This window comes from Mytilus trossulus, chromosome 8, assembly GCF_036588685.1.
Source record: "Mytilus trossulus isolate FHL-02 chromosome 8, PNRI_Mtr1.1.1.hap1, whole genome shotgun sequence".
Lineage (NCBI taxonomy): Eukaryota > Metazoa > Mollusca > Bivalvia > Mytilida > Mytilidae > Mytilus > Mytilus trossulus.
In genome coordinates, this window is record NC_086380.1 from 80,517,084 (window position 1) to 80,538,561 (window position 21,478).

General features: G+C 31.6%; 1 protein-coding gene across 5 annotated transcripts in view; it reads left to right on the forward strand.

The window, feature by feature from the left end:
* Positions 1 to 21,478, forward strand: part of LOC134681450 (autism susceptibility gene 2 protein-like) — a 138,588-nt gene that overhangs the window by 55,656 nt on the left and 61,454 nt on the right. For 4 of the 5 annotated variants that reach the window (XM_063541082.1, XM_063541085.1, XM_063541084.1 and 1 more), the window contains exon 3: positions 19,499 to 19,639. In XM_063541082.1, the coding sequence (XP_063397152.1) occupies positions 19,499 to 19,639 (141 nt within the window). Of the gene's footprint in view, positions 1 to 2,205; positions 2,307 to 19,498; positions 19,640 to 21,478 lie in introns of those variants that run through there. The other variant, XM_063541087.1, reaches the window with a different exon arrangement.

Here is a 21,478-nt window from a genome sequence, read left to right on the forward strand (position 1 = left end):
ATATTCCAGTTTGAAGCTTTAATCCTGTTTCATCTTTGATATTTTTGTTTTGGAATACAATGCAGTTCAAAAGACAGATAGACTCGGCATGTGTTTTCTGTTTGTTTGAAGTATAAGAGTAAATCAATGTTTATTAAAACGGCAGCCATTTTAGTACTGCTTCTATTAAAATGGTTATAATTAACGGCTGAGAACCATTAGCTTTGATTTGGAAATGATTAAACAGCCTTTCAGAGGAAATGGGCTGGATATAATGTAGGGTATTTGTCTATTAAAATGTCAGAAAGCCCAACTTTTACTGATATTTACCTTGCACTTAATTTAAACTTTTATTATAATTGGTGAGCTAATGGATTCGGGAAATCAGATGTTATGCTATCATAGTTTGGTATGTAATGGTCGTAGCTCCCTGAGTTGAAAATAAACAGAGAAAATGTCAAATTAAGCTATTTTAAATGGAAATTACATAAAAATCAATTTTTCTCCATTGATGAAGTGTTTTCATTGTAAAAAGAGACAATTTATACAAGTATCTTCAAGCATGCTCTTGGAAGATTAAAAATGTTTGCACAAGTCTTGCGATGATTAACAAAATAAGGGTTAAAGTACAAATTTATAAACAGAGAGAAGTGTTCTGACCATTATAGAGTTATAGTGGTAAAGTGTTAGCAAACATCATTGTTAAAAAGAGTAATCTGAGACGAGAATTATTAATCTATTTTAATATCATATTTACAAGGGCTAGAAATCATTGTCATAAGCTGTATGACTGGCTTTTGTACAATGTTTGTGTTACCACATGCTTACTGAAAATCAGTCAATTTTTGCAAGGATTTCCACTGCTTAATTAATGAAAATCTGAAAAGTACAACCTGTATGAAAGGTTTTTCCTTAGAGATTACAAAATTTTATAAAAGCTTAAAATATACCACTTAAGAGTATAAATACTGTTGGGCTTGCATGGTGACTGAGTTGTTTAAGTAGTTCATATAATGTATTAGCATGTCATTACTGACATTTGTTAGATCCATGTTACCCTTGCAATGTTGGTTTGTGCTTATGACCCTTATCTTAATTAATAGTAAAATGATAGTGTAAAATTTCCTACCAAAGTTGGTGGTTCTCTCTGGGTGTACTGTACTTCTACCAATAAATACTAACCACAATGATGTAGCCAAAAGTGCTGATAGATTATATTGTAGTGGTGTTAGATTCCAATCATTAATCAATCAATATATCTTAAGTAGCAGAATCAGATATCCATGACTTTAACAGGACACATATTAAATCTGTAATATTACATACTAGTATAAGGTGTGTGTTTTTTAAGCACTGGAATATTACCCTCTAGATGTCTTATTATTATTGTGTAGATGGTTTGCTGTCATATTGGTGTATCAAACTGTCTTTATTTTCTTTCTTTATAAAACCAGTAATAGAAATAAGTAACCGCATTTTCTCACTGTGTTTGAAGACCCATTGTTGGTCTTCGGGTGTAACTGTCCTTTGTTTGGGTAGTTGTCTCTTCAATGGTACATGATCTCCCATTTCCATTCTCAATTTTAAAAGATATACAGCAACAAAAAATAAAATGCAGGAAGATACTAGAAATATGATGGATTGTTGAAATTTTTGTAATCTTCATTTTAATGTGAAATTTATGTTGAACAGGTGTATACAAATCACTAAAACCTTGGTATACTTAAAGATAAGTAAAATATTTCAGGGGGAGATAACTGCTTACACACTTGTTCTTTGACACTTCTGAAGTGATAAAATGATTCATTAAACTGCCGATTGGTGATATAAAGATAAATTCACATACAAGTCAATAAGGCCTTATTATATATCAATTTGCTTTGATAAAAATATCAGCTGAACCTAACATGATTTGGCACAGGACTGATGATCTCTGTGGAGAGTAATCAGTGATAATGTATCTCTGATCCACAACTTCTCTGTACGTGATAATTTGTTTCACATTCAATTCCCGGCACGATAGCTTTATAAAATTGTGATTATGGCTATAATGAAGATGACTATGATAGATACTCAGAGAAATAAAATAGATATTGTGTAAAATGATGTTTAAGTCATTCAACTGGAAATCTCTTGGCTCTGTATGTTGCCGATCGATAAAATAACAGATCATTTTATTCACATTCATTACGGGAAACATTATGGCCGATTCAGGTGATATCTGAATAAAAACATAAACATTTGAACGATTTTTTTGACATTTGTGATTCTTTATGGATGATCAGCCATTAAAAGGAGAAGTAGAATTTGTAAAACCTGAAGCAAAGGTAAGAAGGATATGCCGTTGGGCTGATACCTCGTGTTTCTTTTGAAGGGTATTGATGTGTGTGTAATATCCTGCTATTTTATGCTAAATAATTTGTACGAAGCCGTTGACAGCTGTCATGCTAATTAATAAATTGAATGCACAGCCATTATGTTAGTTTGCATTTGCTATTCACTAAGTAATTGCATGTCGGATCCATAATTCTAGTTTCTAAACGTGCATACCAATTTCCTGCATATTTTCAATGTTATTTGAGTGAAGATTGTGACATGTATTGTGGTGTAATTTGGTCTGTCAGTAAGTAGAATATGCAGCTTGAATATTAAACATTCAAGCTTGAGTAATTGTAGTAGCTGAAAAATACATGTATCTGTTTAATATTCAGCAAAAAACTAAATTCAGGTATTCAAACAGACCATTATGTAGTCTATTTTTAAGGGATGATCAAAAATGCTCAAAATAAGGCAATACATTCAAACAGAAAAGGCAGCAATTTAGGGGTGAAAGGTAGATACAATTTTATTATTTTATACTTTAAAGAAAACATGTTAAGTTTTTCTATTAATAATCAGTATTTCCTTAGATGTTAAAAGATATATATATATACTACATCCTGCACATAGCCAACTATTGTTCAATAACCGGAACCTATAAACAAATACATCTTTGTTTTTTTGTTCAAGTAACTTCTGCTGTATATCATGCTTGTTATAAAATGTTAAAATAACTATTTGCACCACAGTTGCTTTGGTGTTCTTTTTGCCGTACGTGTTTTCAGCAACGCCAAATTAGTTAAAAGATAAATGTGAAATTTAGAATTTATTAACATTGTCAGAATATAGGGATACATAAAATTTTTATTTGCTATAAAAGTAGAGAAACTAGGATCAGCTTTTCTTAAATTCCTGTTTTTAAAGTAAGCTCGTAGAAAAGAAGTTTATATTTTCTGACAATGTACGTATATTATAGTAGAAGTGACTTATAATAGAACATATATATTAGATATGGAATTATAAACTAGAAACCACAAGTCATGAAGTGGATTTTAAGATAAGCTGATGAAGTTTCCCCAGAATTAAGTGTTTCCTTGTTTGAAGGAAGCTGATAGGACAACACTAGGATATTTAGATATGTCATATTCACTTTTAAAGAAAGACCATATTGTTTTAAGATATAATAATAGTACATTTATTTTATGATTCGAGTAGGTAGTGTCATTTTTAAGTGCTAGGTTACTAGGGAATTTGTCATGAAATGAGAATTCAGGACTTGATGTTTGTCAATAAGTTTAATTTAAGGATAGAGAGGCTTTCTGGGATTAAAATGCTTATTCCTCAATTTCATTTATGTAAGCAGTCTTAATCCAGATATAGTAGCGTCCAGGGAGACTGTTATAGATACACAGTTATTCAGGCTTAGTCACAATAAAAAACTCAGATCTCTCCCTAATCCGGGATGTGTTCAGGACAAGGTTTTTGCTGGGTTTCAAAATGACGGCAAAATCAGTCACCACAAATTCAATACACAAGTATTAACCCAGCGGTAGAGAGGATATGGGAATTTTATAAAGGACATAATACCAAAGTTGATCCTTGTTAAAACCCTTGGAGAATTTAATCAGATTTGAGAAGTTGATAAATTGTACGACATTAATCCCCCCTGTCAGTTTTTCTACTTGTTCACTAATCCTTCTAGCTTTGAGTGAATTAATTAATACTTTAGTATCTGAGAGTATGGAATGGAGCCACACTGCTAATATAAAATGTGCAAATCAACTCCACTGGAACAGCTGATAACCTAAAATTATGTAAGAGAAAGAGCAAGGTTTATGTCAATGAGACAGCAACCCAATGACAAGGTACATTTATCGTCCTTCTTTACGCCTATATCACCCATGCTCTGTCGCTCTGTAATTCTTGTATCAAGACTTCAAAACGAGACCAGGTATTATCAGCGAGGTCACAATGTGAGAGGAGAAGTTATCAGCAACGTCACAATGCGAGAGGAGACGTTATCAAGCTTGCATGCTTTCGTCAAGCGTAAAACTGTCTTAGGGAGAGGAAAAAAGACCACTTGAAGAACGATAAACAGATAATCCGGTTTTCTACGTATAGATATCGTAAAATATCAGCCGCTCAACCCTATGTGATACTTTTTAGCTCGTTCACTACGCTCACTCGCCACAAAGGTTCACATTGTGGCTTGCGGCTGATATTTTACGATATCAATGTGCAGAAAATCAGATAATCTATAAGTATCAACATGAGGGCAACATTATCCTCAACATTTGTCAAGCTTTTAGTTCAAATAACTGCCATTTACACCCACTGTTAATGTCTTGTTTCCAGTCCATAAGAACTTGCAATAAAAAACCCTTAATTATAACACTGATGACCAAACTGTTTATCAGGAGGATTTTTATTAATTCTCACATCAGAAGCTGTGAATTTTTCTGTTTATTGCCATTTTATACAAATTATCAACTTTTCAGCTGTAAATTTGTTAGTCACTTCAGTTTAGGTAATTGTTATATTTTTAAACAAAAGAGATCACTTGAGTTTATTTAGATTAATTTTCAACACCTTCCAATGTAATTGTTCCCATCATGCATCTGGGATCTCCATTCAAAACAATCAGAAGCAGCTTGGGTATGTTAGATTTATCTTTTTGCATTTTTTGTGCATTTCTGTGCAGATTAATTGGCAATAAAGCCTGTCTGGATGAATGTTGTGTTTATGAGAAGTGTAATCATTACAAAAATGTAGGTAGACAGGCCAACAACTATAATAGTTTTCATATCAGATGATTTGGCACCTGTCAGTGATAGAATTGTTTGTTTATAAACAATTGATTGAGAAGTTGGAAGGCTGGAACGCTGCTATAAGTATAAGAGGTTAGACTGTGATCCACAATCATCAAACTCATACTAAGGATGATCTTTCTATCCACCACAGTAACCGAGAAGCCATGCAATCTAGGGTTCTAAAATTTATTTTGAAATATGTACAAGGAAGATTCAAGACTACAAAGTCGTTTTGATAGCCAAAGATTAAAATCAATGTTGGGTCCAAGATGAAGGCCTCAAGATTAATAACATGAGGTTTCCCTCCATGGTCTTATATTTGTGTTTTAGTACAATTTTCTTCACTTTGACTAAGTAAATGGATGCTGCTTAAAAATTTACTGGAAATGTAAACTAAGCTTGGTAAAAAATCAACTTATTATTTTCAACCCTGATAGATGTAATATACAGTTCTTTATAACAAAAGTTAACACACTGTATAATTCACTAATCCAAGCAATGAAAAAGCTATTTGTTTAAGAGTTATTTATTATTGTTACATTTTGATTAAGCCACTTGTAAACGAGTTTTAATGTGTGAGCAAGAAGCAATCTGTCACACTGTTACAAGTAATAAGAAACATGTAATTGATTTTCTGGCTATGAAAAGTCCTTGCAGCTGGTACTGAGAGTATGTCACAAAGGAGAAAAAAACTGGACTTTTTTATGCAATTTGTTTTGTAAGCTTGAACAAAAAATAAATGATTTTTATGAACTCAAGAGTATGTTGATTCACAGCCTTTTGAAAATAGCACAGCGAAACTTTGAAACCAGTCCAATTGTTTCCCAATTTGTTGAATAGTTCAAAATGTATATCTATGGGTCACAATTTACACTAAATACATAATTGACTAGCTTGTCAGATGTTTTCTGGGTGTTGATATTTTCATGATTAAAGATTTCTTTTTTTTCTTGAATAATTTTTTTTTTTGCTGTGTTGTTTTTTTCTTTCTGGAATATGTTTTTTTTTTAATAAATACGTTAGCATCTGGTAGGCATTTCCACCAGTTAATCATTGAATAATTAAGTATTTAGAACATGTAAATATCATTAATGTAGTCATAATCTGTGATGTCTATTAACAAATGTTTATTTTCTTTATCCATGTGAACAGTATAGCATATATATTCCTGTCTACCCCTAAAGGTAACACATTGGCCTATTTCAAATTGGCAAATTTTTGGTTTTCAATTAATGGATGCTGTTTTGAATTGGGGCCAACTGATTTGTTGTGGTATCAATGCCATTAGGTCTAAAATTATGAAACATGAAATCTAATTTTAGAAGATTTATGAACATAAATGATAGCATGTGGTTTTTGCACATTTTTGCTCATCACTAACATGTTCTTCATATCAAAAGTACACAGCAATATCTACAGGATTACAGATTTATCAGTCAGTTATCAGTCGTCAGGGGAGATAATTGTATAAATTATGATAAACATTTTAATCAGTGATGATTGGCTAATGATACATGTTGATAATGTCTGACAGAAGTACTTAGTCAACAAATCAAAGTATCATTGGATAACAGACCAAGGTCAAGGCTACTTTGTGTTCACTTTGTACAAGTTGCTGATTTTAAATATTTTTAACAAATGAAGAATCTTTTAATGTACTTTATTATCTAAAAATCATAAAATTATGGAAATGGAAAAGAATCTGTCACGTATCAGTTAATAACACGAAAGTCTACACACAAACAAACACAAACCTGAAGCACAACAAATATTCCATTGGTATTCTTCATCTTGAAATTTCATTAATGTTAAGGTATAATATATATATATATGTGCTTAATTTTCTCATGGAAGGTTGATTTCCAAATCATTTTGATATGTTGGCAATTTATTTACAAATATTTTCATATAATGACTTCCATATGATGTGCATTTAAACAGCACAGCAAATGACCATTAGTCTGTGAAAGGATAAGGAAAGATTGTTGAACTATCTTGATATTTTAGTAACTATATTTGAAATTTCCTGGCCTTTGTTAGAGTTATTGCGTGCACATTTTTTGTGTAGGTCAAGTGTTGTTATTGCATTTGAAAAATAATCAGCTGGAAGTTATACTGGTTACCTGTTTGCACCTGAAGTTGAGAAAGATTCTGACAAGCTCAGTGGTGTTCTAATACTCATACTTAGCTAATTTGATTTGGTGTCAAGCAGCTAGATCAGATTTTACAAAGCCTCCCATTCATTTAATTTCAAAAAGGGTTAAAGTTTGAGTTATTCTTTGCTCTTCAAAAGGATTTAATAATGTTCAGTGGGAAAATTGACCTGTTGTAGAATATGCTGAGTAATATCTTTGTCATACCCAGGTGACTATGCAACCAGCAATTCACTTATTTTTTAAAACAAAGATGTACATAGATAGCTGTGTATTAATACTATAATCTTCTAATTCCCCTGCTGCTATGCAATCAATGTCTTTAGTTGACACCTGCAGTACACATTTTTCATCAATTGTCTTTAACAAGATCTGTTAATCGGCTTAGATTATGCGGCTTAGATTATGCGTCGCATACAATATCATAGGACATTCCAATACAGGGTTCAGAGAGCTAGGTGGCTGTTATGATTGTCAATAGAGACAGCGGGTGTTGAATGCCCAATGCAAAAGACATGTTAATTCCTTGTTTTTTCAACGGGCTTTCTTCTGTGGATGACAACGAAATCCTTGTGTAAACGCAGGGACATCGTAACGTCCTGTCCAAATTGCTTTCAAGGCTCACTCCCGGTAACGCAGGGTTGATAAATACCTATCATCATTGGAAAATTATACCCTGGTATCAGCTGAAAGGTGATAAAATACCTGAGCTCAAGTGCTGTGTTTTAGATACAGATAAATTTCATTACAGGCACACTAAGTCCTACGGTGACAAGTTCCTATAGAAAACTTGTAGTGGCCAAACTTTGTACAATAAAAAGACTACTATCAAACAGTCTCGAGTGGAAATATGTTTGATAAAGTTTGACAGAGGAATTTATTAATATCTTGTTCATATATTTACGTCCAGATATATAGAAAGTTTGTGGTCTGTAAGTTTTTGTTTGTGTCCATACAATTTATGACTGTAAGAAAAAAAGGAATATTTATTTATGGAGTAACTCAGACGGAATAATTTAATGAGAGTGCAAATGCTTGTTACTTTTAAGTAAAAGGTCAGTTAATTTTGTAAAATTGCTAATTTTGTTATTTGACCCTAATAACATGAACATAATACTTTAATTACACCATCATTTATGGTGTGTATCATCTGCAAGAGTGGGTTTTTCTGATGAAAATTCACTTAATAGACTTGAGGAAAAATATGTTCTTTTTCTAGTGATTGGTGCATATTACTTTGTGATTAAATGCAAAATACATGTCAATATACTAGGGTTAAATTATAACATCAGTTATTAAAGTTCTTAATATTTTATACAGAACCTTTGTAGTATATTCTTTAAACTATTGTCCAATGCAAGGATGTACCTCAAATTTAATTCTCAATATAGGTTTATAGCAAAAATAAACTAGATCTACAGTAGGAAATGTGCACAATTCAGTAAAAATTAAAGGACATAACTTTGGATTGTAGTATTAATGATACTGGTACATGTACATGCCACACAGTTTTTGCAAAACATAAATCTATTTGAAGACTTTAGAGTTTACAGTCATGTAGAACCTTGTATAATACATGTGTAATTAATCTTGTTTACATAACATTGCTTTGTAAAGTCTTTTCATTCTGATATATGTAACTTTCCTGTAAAAGTTGGACCTCTAATGTAGGGCACTTTCTGAATATCTAAATTAATTAATCGCATTAATTTTCTTATTAGTAACCAGCAAGGATGGTTTAATAATTGTGCCTTTTGTCAAATAATAAAACAATGGAAAATGGACTATAGAAATTGTTTGAGGGATTGTAATACATGGAACTGGTTATTACTGGTATTGTCAGGTGAAAAATATTTTCTACTAAATTCTGCTGTTTATTTAATAATGTAATGTTTTTGCTTTTCATTACTTCCAATCCCAGTTTAAAAAGTGAAGGTTAAATTGCAGGTGTAATTGGCAATATAATAAGTAAATGCTAAACTAATGAAAATATCAAGTTGATTTCTCAAGGTATGAAAAACATTGAAATGTTTATCTTTTGACTGTGTAAGTACATAATGATAATAAGTTAGAGATCTTCCTAACTGATGCTAACAGTGAGGTGTAATAAATAAAGCAGAGATATTCTCTAGATAAAACATGACCTCGCCAGTGAACTCACTGATTACGTAATGCATATTCATTCTGTGTTTATCTCATTGCCACTGTGTTATTTTATAGTTCATTGAAAGGATTTTCAGTTTTTGCCAATATTTTGAAGAAATACTGTGAAATTCTCAATTTTAAAAGGATTTATAACTGAAGGTAAATGGATGTTATTTCTTTAAAAGGTAATAATTTAACAAATATTTCGACAAATTTTAAAAGTCATTTTGTTTTTCAGCCTTTTTAGGGGAAAAACTGTTGAAGATTTTATTGGAAACATCATTTAAAGATTTTGTTTAGTCATATATTTTCATTTTGAATCAACAAAAACCAATGCACATGTCACATGTACAAAAATGACTTTTTACAAAAAAAGACAGATTTATGATATAATAATTTGACAGATTGTGTCAAAACTAATTTTATTTTTTATTTTATTTAAAGGGTAATAGCTTTGCATTTAAAAACAGTTAAGTTTTTCAGTGAATTATTGTAATTTATGCATACTTCTGCCCATTTTTTCCGTTCATTTTATAAATTATTCATGACAACTGTAAAAATGTAGACCATGTTATGATTTGCTGTCTTCTTTTTATCAAGAACTTAATTTTAATGGAGCTAATTTCCTTTTTTTCCTCACAAATTTCATGTTATAAAGAGTGTTCAGTTGAGTTAAAATAGCATATGGACCTAAAAATAGCCATTGAATGTTCAAAGTCATCTGAAGAACAATGTGTTATTGAAATAATAATAATATCAAACAAGTTTTACAGCACTCCAATTATGTCCCTCTTGTTTGACAGACCTTTCTAGTGTGTTCTAATTATAAACAATAAATTCATTTTATTTATATAATGTCTAGTTGCCAAATATTTCATGGATGTTCAGAACATTTACAAATTAACCCTGAAGTTTGTTGGTAGATTATCCAAAGACTGTAGCAATATTGGTATGAAGTGCTGGATGTTTTACTTAGGGTATATGTAGATACTACCCATATGTTGAGTAGGTACAGAAATCTTTCCTTGCAACAGGCAACCCTAGGACTCAATTAAGAGTCCAATCTCACAAGGGCTCTACTAGCTGTAACAGGGCATCTGTTTTAGTGCAGACCACATCCTTCAGTGGCATGAATCACATCAAATTTAGCTTCCCCATTCTGGCTGCTTATTTATGTATTTGGCACAGGCAAATGGACATCTGCGTGACTAAGTTTCTGCTGGCTTAACTGAAGGTCAAAAGAATTTTATCACCAAGATATTACTTACGATCTCATTGAATTTTCACATGTTGCACAGGATTTTCCTTTTTTGTATTTTTTTTGACTTATGGAAAAAATAATCTGAAGGCCAAAATTAAATATGTACTGTGGTTTAATTCCTTGTCCAGATTTTGCTGGATCATTTCAACTATTATCTGAGTATCAAAATAGAATATGATACATTGACATTAAAACCTGAAGCCTCTTTTCTAGACAAAGCCTGACATGAGAGAATTAACATTATGTCAGTAAGGACTGCGGAAATATGAATTATTAGTATTGTAAACATATATTTTTTTCATAAATGGTGTCAAAAATATGTTTTATTATCTAATTTTTAAGTGTCAGACTGAATATGTTCTAGTTTTGCTACCTGAGTTTAGTTAATACACTTATTTTTTTTATTAAAGATATTAAATAAAAGTTGCCAAATAAAGAATATTTGCTTGATATTAAATATTAATTGGAATTGGACCTTTTTACCTTCTATAATATTTATAAACACAACAGTCATATTAAGAGATGGTATATATATATAAGGTTAAATTGAACATTTTTAAAGGAGTTACTAAATAAAGAAAATTTGCATGACAACAATATGGAAGTAGATTTTTTGCAGTCTTATTATAGCAACAGAATTATAATGGCCGGGACGGGAGATCCATTGCCGGGTATCCAGCACTTGAGACAAGTATGTTGGGAGAATTTATACTTGATCGTCTGCCATTATCAGCTATAAAGATCTAGTAACAATAGAGGGCCTCTTCAGCGTTGATTACTGCCAAATACCACCCGCAGTCTAATAAAACACTCCATTCAATTGTACTATGAGTGCCGTGGACAAACACGACATATTCCATATCTGAGCTGTACAAATATGTAATATTTAGATTGTGACAGTTGATGAATTTTTAGGTGACAAAATTTCCTAAGATTTGATCATATCGAGTGTTACCGTATTGATAAATCAAGGGTTGTCGAGGAGTTCATTAAAAATATTGTGGTAGTCACTTGAGTCAGTAGTCCCTTGTTGTGTCGGGTGCTTAGATTGTTTGAAGTACTTTGACTTTTTTACCATGCTAAAGTATTGATATACTGCAGGAACGATTGAAAAGGACTACCTAATAAGGTGAATTTATACTGATTATAATATAATACCTTTCAATTGTGATGCAGGAAAATTAGTTTTTGTTTTAAAATATTTTTTTAATATGAACTTTTTTTAACAATTGATTTTGCCATTGATCATGTAAGCTAGGTAAACAAGTTACTGTCAAACCTAAGCAAGTTTTAGTAGTTATTTATCGTTGGGTTCGCTTCAGCATATCAACCCTCACTTAATATAAGATGTCCTATCTTGAGCTCAGATGATGGCTTTCTGTACATTTAATTTGATCAAATCTGTCGGGTGACCTTTATGTCTGATTTTGAAAACATTAAACTATTTTGGGCCTAAAATAAATTATTGTTTTTTTTTCCCCAATCCCGACCGACCCTGCAAATTCAGGTGCTACTCATAAAATTTTATTGTCAAAACTAAGTCAAATATTATTTTATTCATTTTGGATTTTCAGGCTTGCAGGATCGTCCGATAAAGTTCAAGCTTTTTGGAAAAATAAAATTATTTCCCTACCTACCTACCCACACCTGGCTTGGCAGGGTCGGGATTGGGGAAACAAACAATATTTTAATTTAGGCCTTGAATACTTTAAAAAATAAACTAAGTTACAGTTGTTGCATATGAGACCTTTTGAACTGATAGCAGACCAATCATACTATGTAAACCCACAAGCTTTCATGAAGCACTTCATCAATTAGAGTTAAACATATTTGCTTTATCTTTTTTTTTTTAGATTTTTGAATGAGAAAAAAATCAAATTTAAAGCGAGACTTGAAGTGTTTAAAACTTTCTGCCACATTCAGTAAATGTTATGCTTGAAATATTTGCTTCTGGATTTTAAATACCGGTATTCAATATTCTTTAAAAATGACTAAAAAATAGAGAATTATACACCAATATGAATCTTATGTTCTTCCATGCTACATGGATAATGGTCAAAACCTTTCATCTGTAAGTATTTGTGACTGCATTGAGATCTGTGTTTAAAAAAATCCATAAATAATGGAACAGGATTTGTGTTTGTTCAGCTTATCACTTATTCTATAGCGTGGCAAGCCCTTTAACAAATAATCATCTAAATTCTAGATTTGATTTCCAGAAAAAAATAATTCTCAGTGCATGTATAGTATGCTAGAGGAATTAATGAAATTTGAAAATTCCAATTTTATTTGAATTTAATTAAAAACCAATGCTATTTGAATGTCAATTAATGATGCCTTAGTTTCAGAGATACCTTTCAGACTTTTAGTTTAAATGAGATGATGTTTTTAAAAAGATCAATTTCCTGGCTTTTTCTAGTTGTCATGGTGATGTGAAAAGATGGCTTTTGAACAATTTTCATGGATAATCATTAATAGATCTGTGAGGTGCTCTGCATGTAAAATAGAGAAAATTCAATTTGGTTGTACGATTGATTTGACAGTTTCTATTTACCCGAGGTTTTTCAACTGCAGCGTAATTGCATAATCTTGAAATGTTAGTACAGAATTCTTAAGTTGCAGTTTGTGCATAGATCAAATTAAAGGACAAGTCAGTATATATTTTGAATTTAAATTTAGTCCTTTAATCCAATTGTTTTTATGGCGGTTTTAAAATATCTGTTGAAGTTAACAAGGTTTAAACTTTAACAATAGAATGAAATGATGTTTTGAGAGATTCTGGAAAAAAATGAAACAAAATTATGATGTTATTTCTTGACACTAAAAAAACATGATTTAATCTTGAAATTTTAATGAAATCTAATAATTGAGCCATTGAAATGCAAGTTTTCACCACAATATTGTAAAAAGAAGTCTGTTAGAATTTCCTATTATAAAGACATTTATCCTCTCTTGTTTTCATTAGAATTAAATGCTTTGCTCAGGAGATTTTAATAATTTTACATGAGAACAAATGAAATTATTAGAATATAAGACAGTTTTATTATTTTTTGATTAATATTATTTTGCAATTTTTAAAATCAAATTTTTTTGTAATTATCAACAAAAGACATTTCCGTGTTGTGACTTGTTCGCCATGACTTACAATTTACCCTGGGTAATTCCATTAGGAATACCAATTAAGTTTGTAACAATTGAGTTAAAGATAATTTTCCTGAAAATTATCCAGGGGGAAAAGGGATTATTCCAGTTAGCTGCTGGCTTGGGCGAGAAGTAATGTTGATGAGAGAAAACTTCTCATGTGGAAGATTTTGTTATGAGCACGTTCATAAAAGGAACAAGTTTTCAGTTTTAATGGCTTCCGACTTGTTAACTGCAATGTTAAAAGGTTTTGCAACACGGGACGAGATTAAAGTGGTAAATTAACCATGAAAATTCATAACTCAATTGTGTATTGGTTATTAACAACTTCACAGCTAGTTTTTTGCCGTCATATAATGAATATCCAAGCTTTCTGCAAATTACTGTCAATATTCTGCTTTGAAATTTGCATACCTATCCAGCTGCGTTGGGAACAAGGGCATGTATCCAGCGGAAATGAGAAACTGGTATTTTGTATCTGCTCTGATGCTTGAATAACGACCCCGACTGTGTAATAAAGCAATATCTGGTGTGGTTTCATTAATCTTGGTAGCCTTGTCAGCTAAGCTGTAATTGTATAAAGTAATCGTCAAATTTGTGGCTTAATGGGATAAAAAGATCTTTTTCTGGGACATTTGACTTCTGATCAATTGAGCGTTTTGCACAGAAAAAGTTGATATAATTAAAACCAATATATAATTATCAACAACTGGCAGTTATTAGATTTCTTTAATTTTTCTGATTTATTGCTTTTTTTTAATTATAGTTTAGAATGCCAATTGCTTTTGACATCTCATCTTTTGATAAATATATTGATCCTAATTGTATATAAGTGCAAGGAATAATGTTTTTTATAGCTTTAATCAGAGTCAAAATTTAAATCATCCAGCTCTATAGCATTTCTGCTTAAAATACTTTTTCTTTTAACTATCGGTTCTGAGAGAAAGAAATGATATAAGAAAATATGGCGAAGGAAATATCTAGTCTACCATATTTTGATGAATCATAATATGTAACATTTTCGTTAAAGAAAACATAAAAACACGAAATAAATGTAATGTAGATATAAATGGTTTAATGATCTTATAAAACATAAATACTGCAAAATATTGTTTGGAAAGATTGCAGTCCGCCTTCCAAAGTCCTTTTGTAAATTGTAATCTTAATTTTCGTTTTTTTACAGAGATCATGTGACCAATCCTTGAAAAACAAATTCCTTCAGATTTTTGATGGAATTATGTGATCTTTTCACACCTGAGAGTTTAACTATGAAATTTACTCATAAAATTTCCTTATGTAATGATTTTTTAAAACTTTTCATTTTTTTGAATCAAGTTTTATAAAAGACAATTTAATAGTTACGTAACTGCATGACAACTGAATTTGAAAAGTGAAAAATAAAAGCATTTGACGAAATACATGTTATTTCATTTTATGAATAATATTTTTTGCATTTTTCCAAGTGAGTTGTATTTATTAAAAACACATTAGGAAATACATGCTTGAAATATAAATGCTGTGTACAAGTAGATGATGCATTAATAACCAAAAGAGAGATATCTAAAATGGCGTGAAGAATGCAATATGTTGACGTAATTTGAAATTGAAAAAAAGCGTAAATGAATTTGCATGTTCATGTATATTTTGATATGTATGTAACATTTGCTTTAAAAGGTCAAAACATAAAAAGCTTCGTGGATTTTATGATTGAAAATAACAAGTTCATTATAAACATCTGTTGATATTTAGATTTTTTTTGCTAACAGCATTAAATAAATCATGGACATTGGCCTTTTATTCAGCTCTTAGTTCCATTCAAATTTTAGTATAAAGAGAAAAAGTATAAGTTTTTCTCGATTGTTACAGTTATTTAAGTGGGGTTAATTGGTTTATTATATGAACAATTGAAATTGTCTTGTTTCTCTTATCCAGAATACCTTTGAAGTCTTTCATTTCTATTCTTGGGTTTTTCTTTTGTGAGGAAAAAAAAGGGGGGTACATAATTTTATGGTTTGTGTTGTTTAGAAGCTTATATGATGCCATCTTTGGGAAGTTATTCACTTATACAACCCTAAAGCTTTTGTTATTTTGCCATCTACTTTGACTGATTTGTTATTTACAGGTATTGTAATGCTGCAGTCAATTATTAAATATGGAGATGAATTCTATAAATTTGAGGATTCGTTTTTTTATAACCATATTAGTGTCGACATTAAATAAAGTTTATCTCTTAATACTTTTTTATCTGTGAATTAAAGCTAATTCTAGTACAATTGGTAGTCCCTCACGACCCTCTTGTTTTGATTTCTACAAGGACAATTTATTTCATAACCAAGATAATGGTCCTCAATACCTTAATCCTAACAACTTACACCATAATTTCTGCAACCCATAATTCAAATGTGTTCATCTGACAAGGGCTATTGTTGTTAATCATTTCATGTCTCTAGACTGACTAGGCTAAATTATAGAATATTTTCCTTCATTGTCGCTCACTAATAGTTTCCTTAAGCCATTTTATTTCTGTAATTTGTGCTATAAATTGGCAGGCTTTGGTGAATGGATGAGTTCGCCTGACTGACACAAATAAAACGGGAATCAATATGGTATCGTGATGCCAATCAATATCCTCATGTGACATCTCGGAAGTATCCTGCTCTCTGGGGCCGGCAGACGACAGGATGAAAATCGGGAGTAAATCTGTGATGAGTAGGTTAGATGAATGCCATCAATAGTTGATGATCCGGAGTTATTAAGTGATGACCCAGAGTTATTAAGTGATAATTATTTTAGAACATGTTGGTCAGGGAACATGTTAAGCAATCAATGCTAATTTACGAAATGCTAGTGAATGGAGTGTGTCTGACTTAATACGCTTTGATGGCGGTTTTTGATGCATTTTCTTGCTTTTAGCCTTGATGAATGTTTTTGACATCTGAAAGGAACAAAACAAGTCTAGATGTGTTAATGAAACCTCCACAATATGCAGATACTTTCAACTGTTTTACTTTACAAAATTCAGCGTCTTTGACCCTAATCTTTCACTCCATTCATATCAAAGGGATGAAAATGCCAATTTTACAGTATATATAAGTATTAGACGTAGGGTTTTCTTTTGTATTTAATAATGCTATGTATCTCTGTTTCTAAATAACTCCTAATTGGACTACCATGGGAACTGACTTAAGTATGTCAGAAATCCAATTATCCATTTAAAAAAAATCAAAATCAGAACAATTCCATTGGGAAATATGCCCGATATATTGTATAATTCTGTCAAGGATGCTGGATATTCCGATAAAGTCATAAAAAGAAGTGAATTACGTATAATTTGATGTTAACTTGTATTTATGTTTGCTGTAAATATAACCTTACACGATATCAGTTAGTTAACTATAGTCTGATCATTGCAGCGTATAGTTAGGACTTCACTATGGGTTTGTTAATCACTATCTTTGTGGAAAACTTTCATTTCTCCGATTCTGTGTCCGTCATTAGGAATAATTTTCAGGAATTCCGGTATCAGAAGACTGAAATTATCTCCGATTCAGAATGGTTATTAAAGGCAGTTGGTTTCTATATTACCGTTATTAAGTTCTAATAGGGTATGATAAAAAGTTTCACGTGAATACACAGCTGTAATTTGTCCCATAATTCCCAGTGATAAAACTGTCTTTGGTTGCTGGTATAATTATAGATGGGGGTCCACAGGAGCTGTTACTGCAGGGGTCCACAGGAGCTTGTTACTGCGGCACACAAATTGATGCTGTGATTTATGACGGGGGTCCACAGGAGCTTGTTACTGCGGCACACAAATTGATGCTGTGATTTATGACGGGGGTCCACAGGAGCTGTTACTGCGGCACACAAATTGATGCTATGATTTATGACGGGGGTCCACAGGAGCTGTTACTGCGGCACACAAATTGATGCTGTGTTTTATGACGGGGGTCAACAGGAGCTTGTTACTGCGGCACACAAATTGATGCTGTGATTTATGACAGGGGTCCACAGGAGCTGTTACTGCGGCACACAAATTGATGCTATGATTTATGACGGGGGTCCACAGGAACTGTTACTGCGGCACACAAATTGATGCTATGATTTATGATGGGGGTCCACAGGAGCTGTTACTGCGGCACACAAATTGATGCTATGATTTATGGGTTACGATTTGATGTGTTGGAAAATATTGATTGTTATAGTCATATAGATAAGGATAATGTTTGTTTGTAAATAGATATTTTGTTTTTTCGACAATGGTTCAAATATATTACAGGCTTTTGAGCAATTTTAATTCCTCAAGCTCTGTAAATGATTTCGATAGATTTTGGTAGTACACTCAGGGAACCACGAATTTACCATTATATGTGGACTGATATTCAACAAAACAAACAAAAAATTACGAAAAAACCTAGGAAATTAAATGTAACAGTTTTGTGTAATTTGTCGGCTTGAGAAAAAATAATATGTCTAAAAAGCACAACCATTCAATAAAGTGGAACTTATATGCCAGTAAATGTTCTCCAACTAGAGAGTTGGATATCCTTCATTTGATCAGATTTTATTTGGAAGTTGAAGTTGACCTTAAACATTTAAATATCAATTAATCAAAGCCTAATGTTGTTCTCCACTATTTGTTAGCAATTTTATTCCTTCTCCTTGCAATCAGGTGAAGAACTCAGGATAAAAATACAGAATCGATTAGCAATGTAAAGCATATTTTTGTCTTGAAACTGGTAATATGAACTGAATAAAAAACAAGTCTCATAAAAACATCTGCAAGTTCTTGTGTTAGTTTCCACAGGTCTTTTAACGTTCATTCATTTATTATTCACCAGTAAAGGTGTCATTACCACTGAATAATTAACACTCTCCTTCCAAAGACATAAAAATGGTGAAATTGGTGTGCAGGTGTGAGAAACGGCCATGTTCTTATTTCCTGAGAGAATAAAAAAAAAGTTATTAAGCTGTTCCTTAATGAGTATGGGTTGGAACATAAATTGCTAATCGTCTGTTTTATAGATATAGAATCCTATTGAATTAATTCCCATATTACATTTTCTATTTGTTTAATCTCTTTGAATGTGCTATTGTTTCTCTCATGATCTGGTTATTGCCTACAGAACTCTCCGGAGAGCGAGGAAGTTTTTGTATTTTTTGTTTGGACAATCAGTATTATCTCCTGAATATAGTTTATTGAATTCTAGAATAAAATTAGTCTCTAAACTGGGAATTCCAGTTGTTTTTTAAGTACCAGATATTGGCTTAAACTGGAATTTCTTGACGCAGAGGAATTACAGACATAGACGTAGAAAATTGCCATAAAAGCCTGATGACAGAAAGTTTCAGTTTCAAATACATTTCAAAATAGGAGCATCATGTTCCTTAAAAATAGTTTCATTAATACATTTCAAGCTTCATTCTAGAAAGTCCCCAGATATGGGTGCACAGTTAGATGCATGAAACACTTCAGGAGCATATGATATCACCCCCAGTTTGTGGTGGGGTTTGTGTTCATAGTCTTAAGTCTTCTATGATGTGTTTTGTGTACTATAGTAAACTTTGTGTGTTTGTCTTTCAATTTTAGCCATGGCTTCGTCAGTTTATTTTCAACTCATGAATTTGATTATTATGTCCCTCTCAGGTATCTTTCATCTTTTACTTATGTTTATTTATTTAATTTTCAGCATCGTCCTCTTCCATTACCTTCCCCCAGACTGAGGCAGAGTGAGGAGTCTGTTGAACCCAGTTCTAGTGGAGAGCTGACAGACCATCATAAAGTCAACAGTCCCAGGAGAAGTACCGATTCCAGGGACTTGCTCAGTGAGGTGTGTATACTGTTGTGGAAAAAGTAAAATCACAAAATACTGAACTCCGAAAGAAAATTCAATTGGAAAGTCCCATATCACTTGCCAAAATCAAATAACAAAACACATCAAAGGGCCGAACAACAACTGTCATATTTCTGACTTGATACACTGCAGGCATTTTCAAATTTAGAAAATGGTGGATTGAACCTGGTTTTATAGCGCTTAACCTCTCGCTTGTATGACAGTCTCATCCATTTCGTTATATTTACAACGATGCGTGAACAAAACAGACATAATAAATAAAATAGTCAAAGTACAGCAGCCTTCAGACTGTGTTACAATCTTAAAACAAACAATTTACAAAAAAAACAAAACATTTGTGACAAAAGCATCCATCATATTAAAAACACTTTCATTGCTTCGAGAATAGAGTAATGATCAGTAATAATAGAGTAATAGAGTGGGTGTAGAAAAAAGGGGGGTCAATGACCTCAATGAAATTCTTGTACATGCTGTTAATCAGTCAATGACTGACATATATAACACATTAACAATGGAATGACACCTAATATGTGGGTATGGTAGGTATATTGTCATTTAATATTTAAAGGTTAGGCAGGTTCCTAACAATTGTATTTTATTTGGGCTTTGAATATTTTCTTTTTTGTCAGTTGTATGCAAAATTGGAATTTACCATTTTCCAAACAAGACAATCTTTAATGTTAAGGATTGAATTATAGTTCATAGTTCACCGCAAATATAATACCAAAACTATTGGACAAATTGTAAAACAGCTTGCCCACACCAACACAGCTAACATCTGGCTACTTTGAAAAATAAGTAAAAATAGTTAAAACAACAACAAACAACATATGTTGTACACATTCGCTGTTGTAATTACATAAACCTTTTACATGGACAAACAGATCCTCAATGCATTTACAACTTATGTAAATTATTATAAGATCAAGCTAAGAAAAACTTATTGAACTTAAGTTATATTGGGAGCATCAAGATCATTCTTTGAGTGTCACAGACCGTCACAGACAGAGATGCCATTGTATTTTAATGTTAACACTGTGTCATGCCGATCCAAATTAACTTGTGTACTCAAAATGATGACACAGCTACGAGATCTTATTTCAGATTCAATAAAAAAAACAGCTTGCTTCAAATAAAAATTTACATGAATGAATGGTTATTTATCATAATTGATTTTTTATACAACAAAAATACACTTGTTAGCTGCATAAAAATATTTTGAAAAAATGTCACATTGTTTCTGTATTGAATCAAAAATAGAATAAGGTTAGTTATATATATATATATTATAAGATTTTAAGAAAATAATATTTATAAATAATTCAATGAAATTGTTTGGTCTTTGATAATTTTTCTTTTAGTTTTTACACAGACCATTGTTTTATTTTTAATGGCCATTCAAATTTTGGATCTCAAAGTTTAGGACTGCAGCTTTCACACTTCTATGATGGTGTGTTGTATCAATAAACATCTGAAGACTTAACATGCTGAAATTTTATTTTTGGACCAAATGTTTTGAAATCTGTTTATAATATGATAACGGCTGTGAGATATATACTTTAACATGTGTGAATATATACAGATCATAATGTAACAGACTGTATATAGTAAAATCTTACTTATTTAGTATTCACACATGACATAAGTGTTTCATCAAAAAAGGAGAGTGTTGGGCTTAAAATTCACTCTTATACTGAAGTAAGTTTTTAAATTGATGATGCAACTTTAAGAGAAATGTTTGAGCTGATTTTTTTCAATTTAAAAATTATTGGAAAAGATTTGTGTACAAAAAAGATAATCTACGGTACTTAAAGG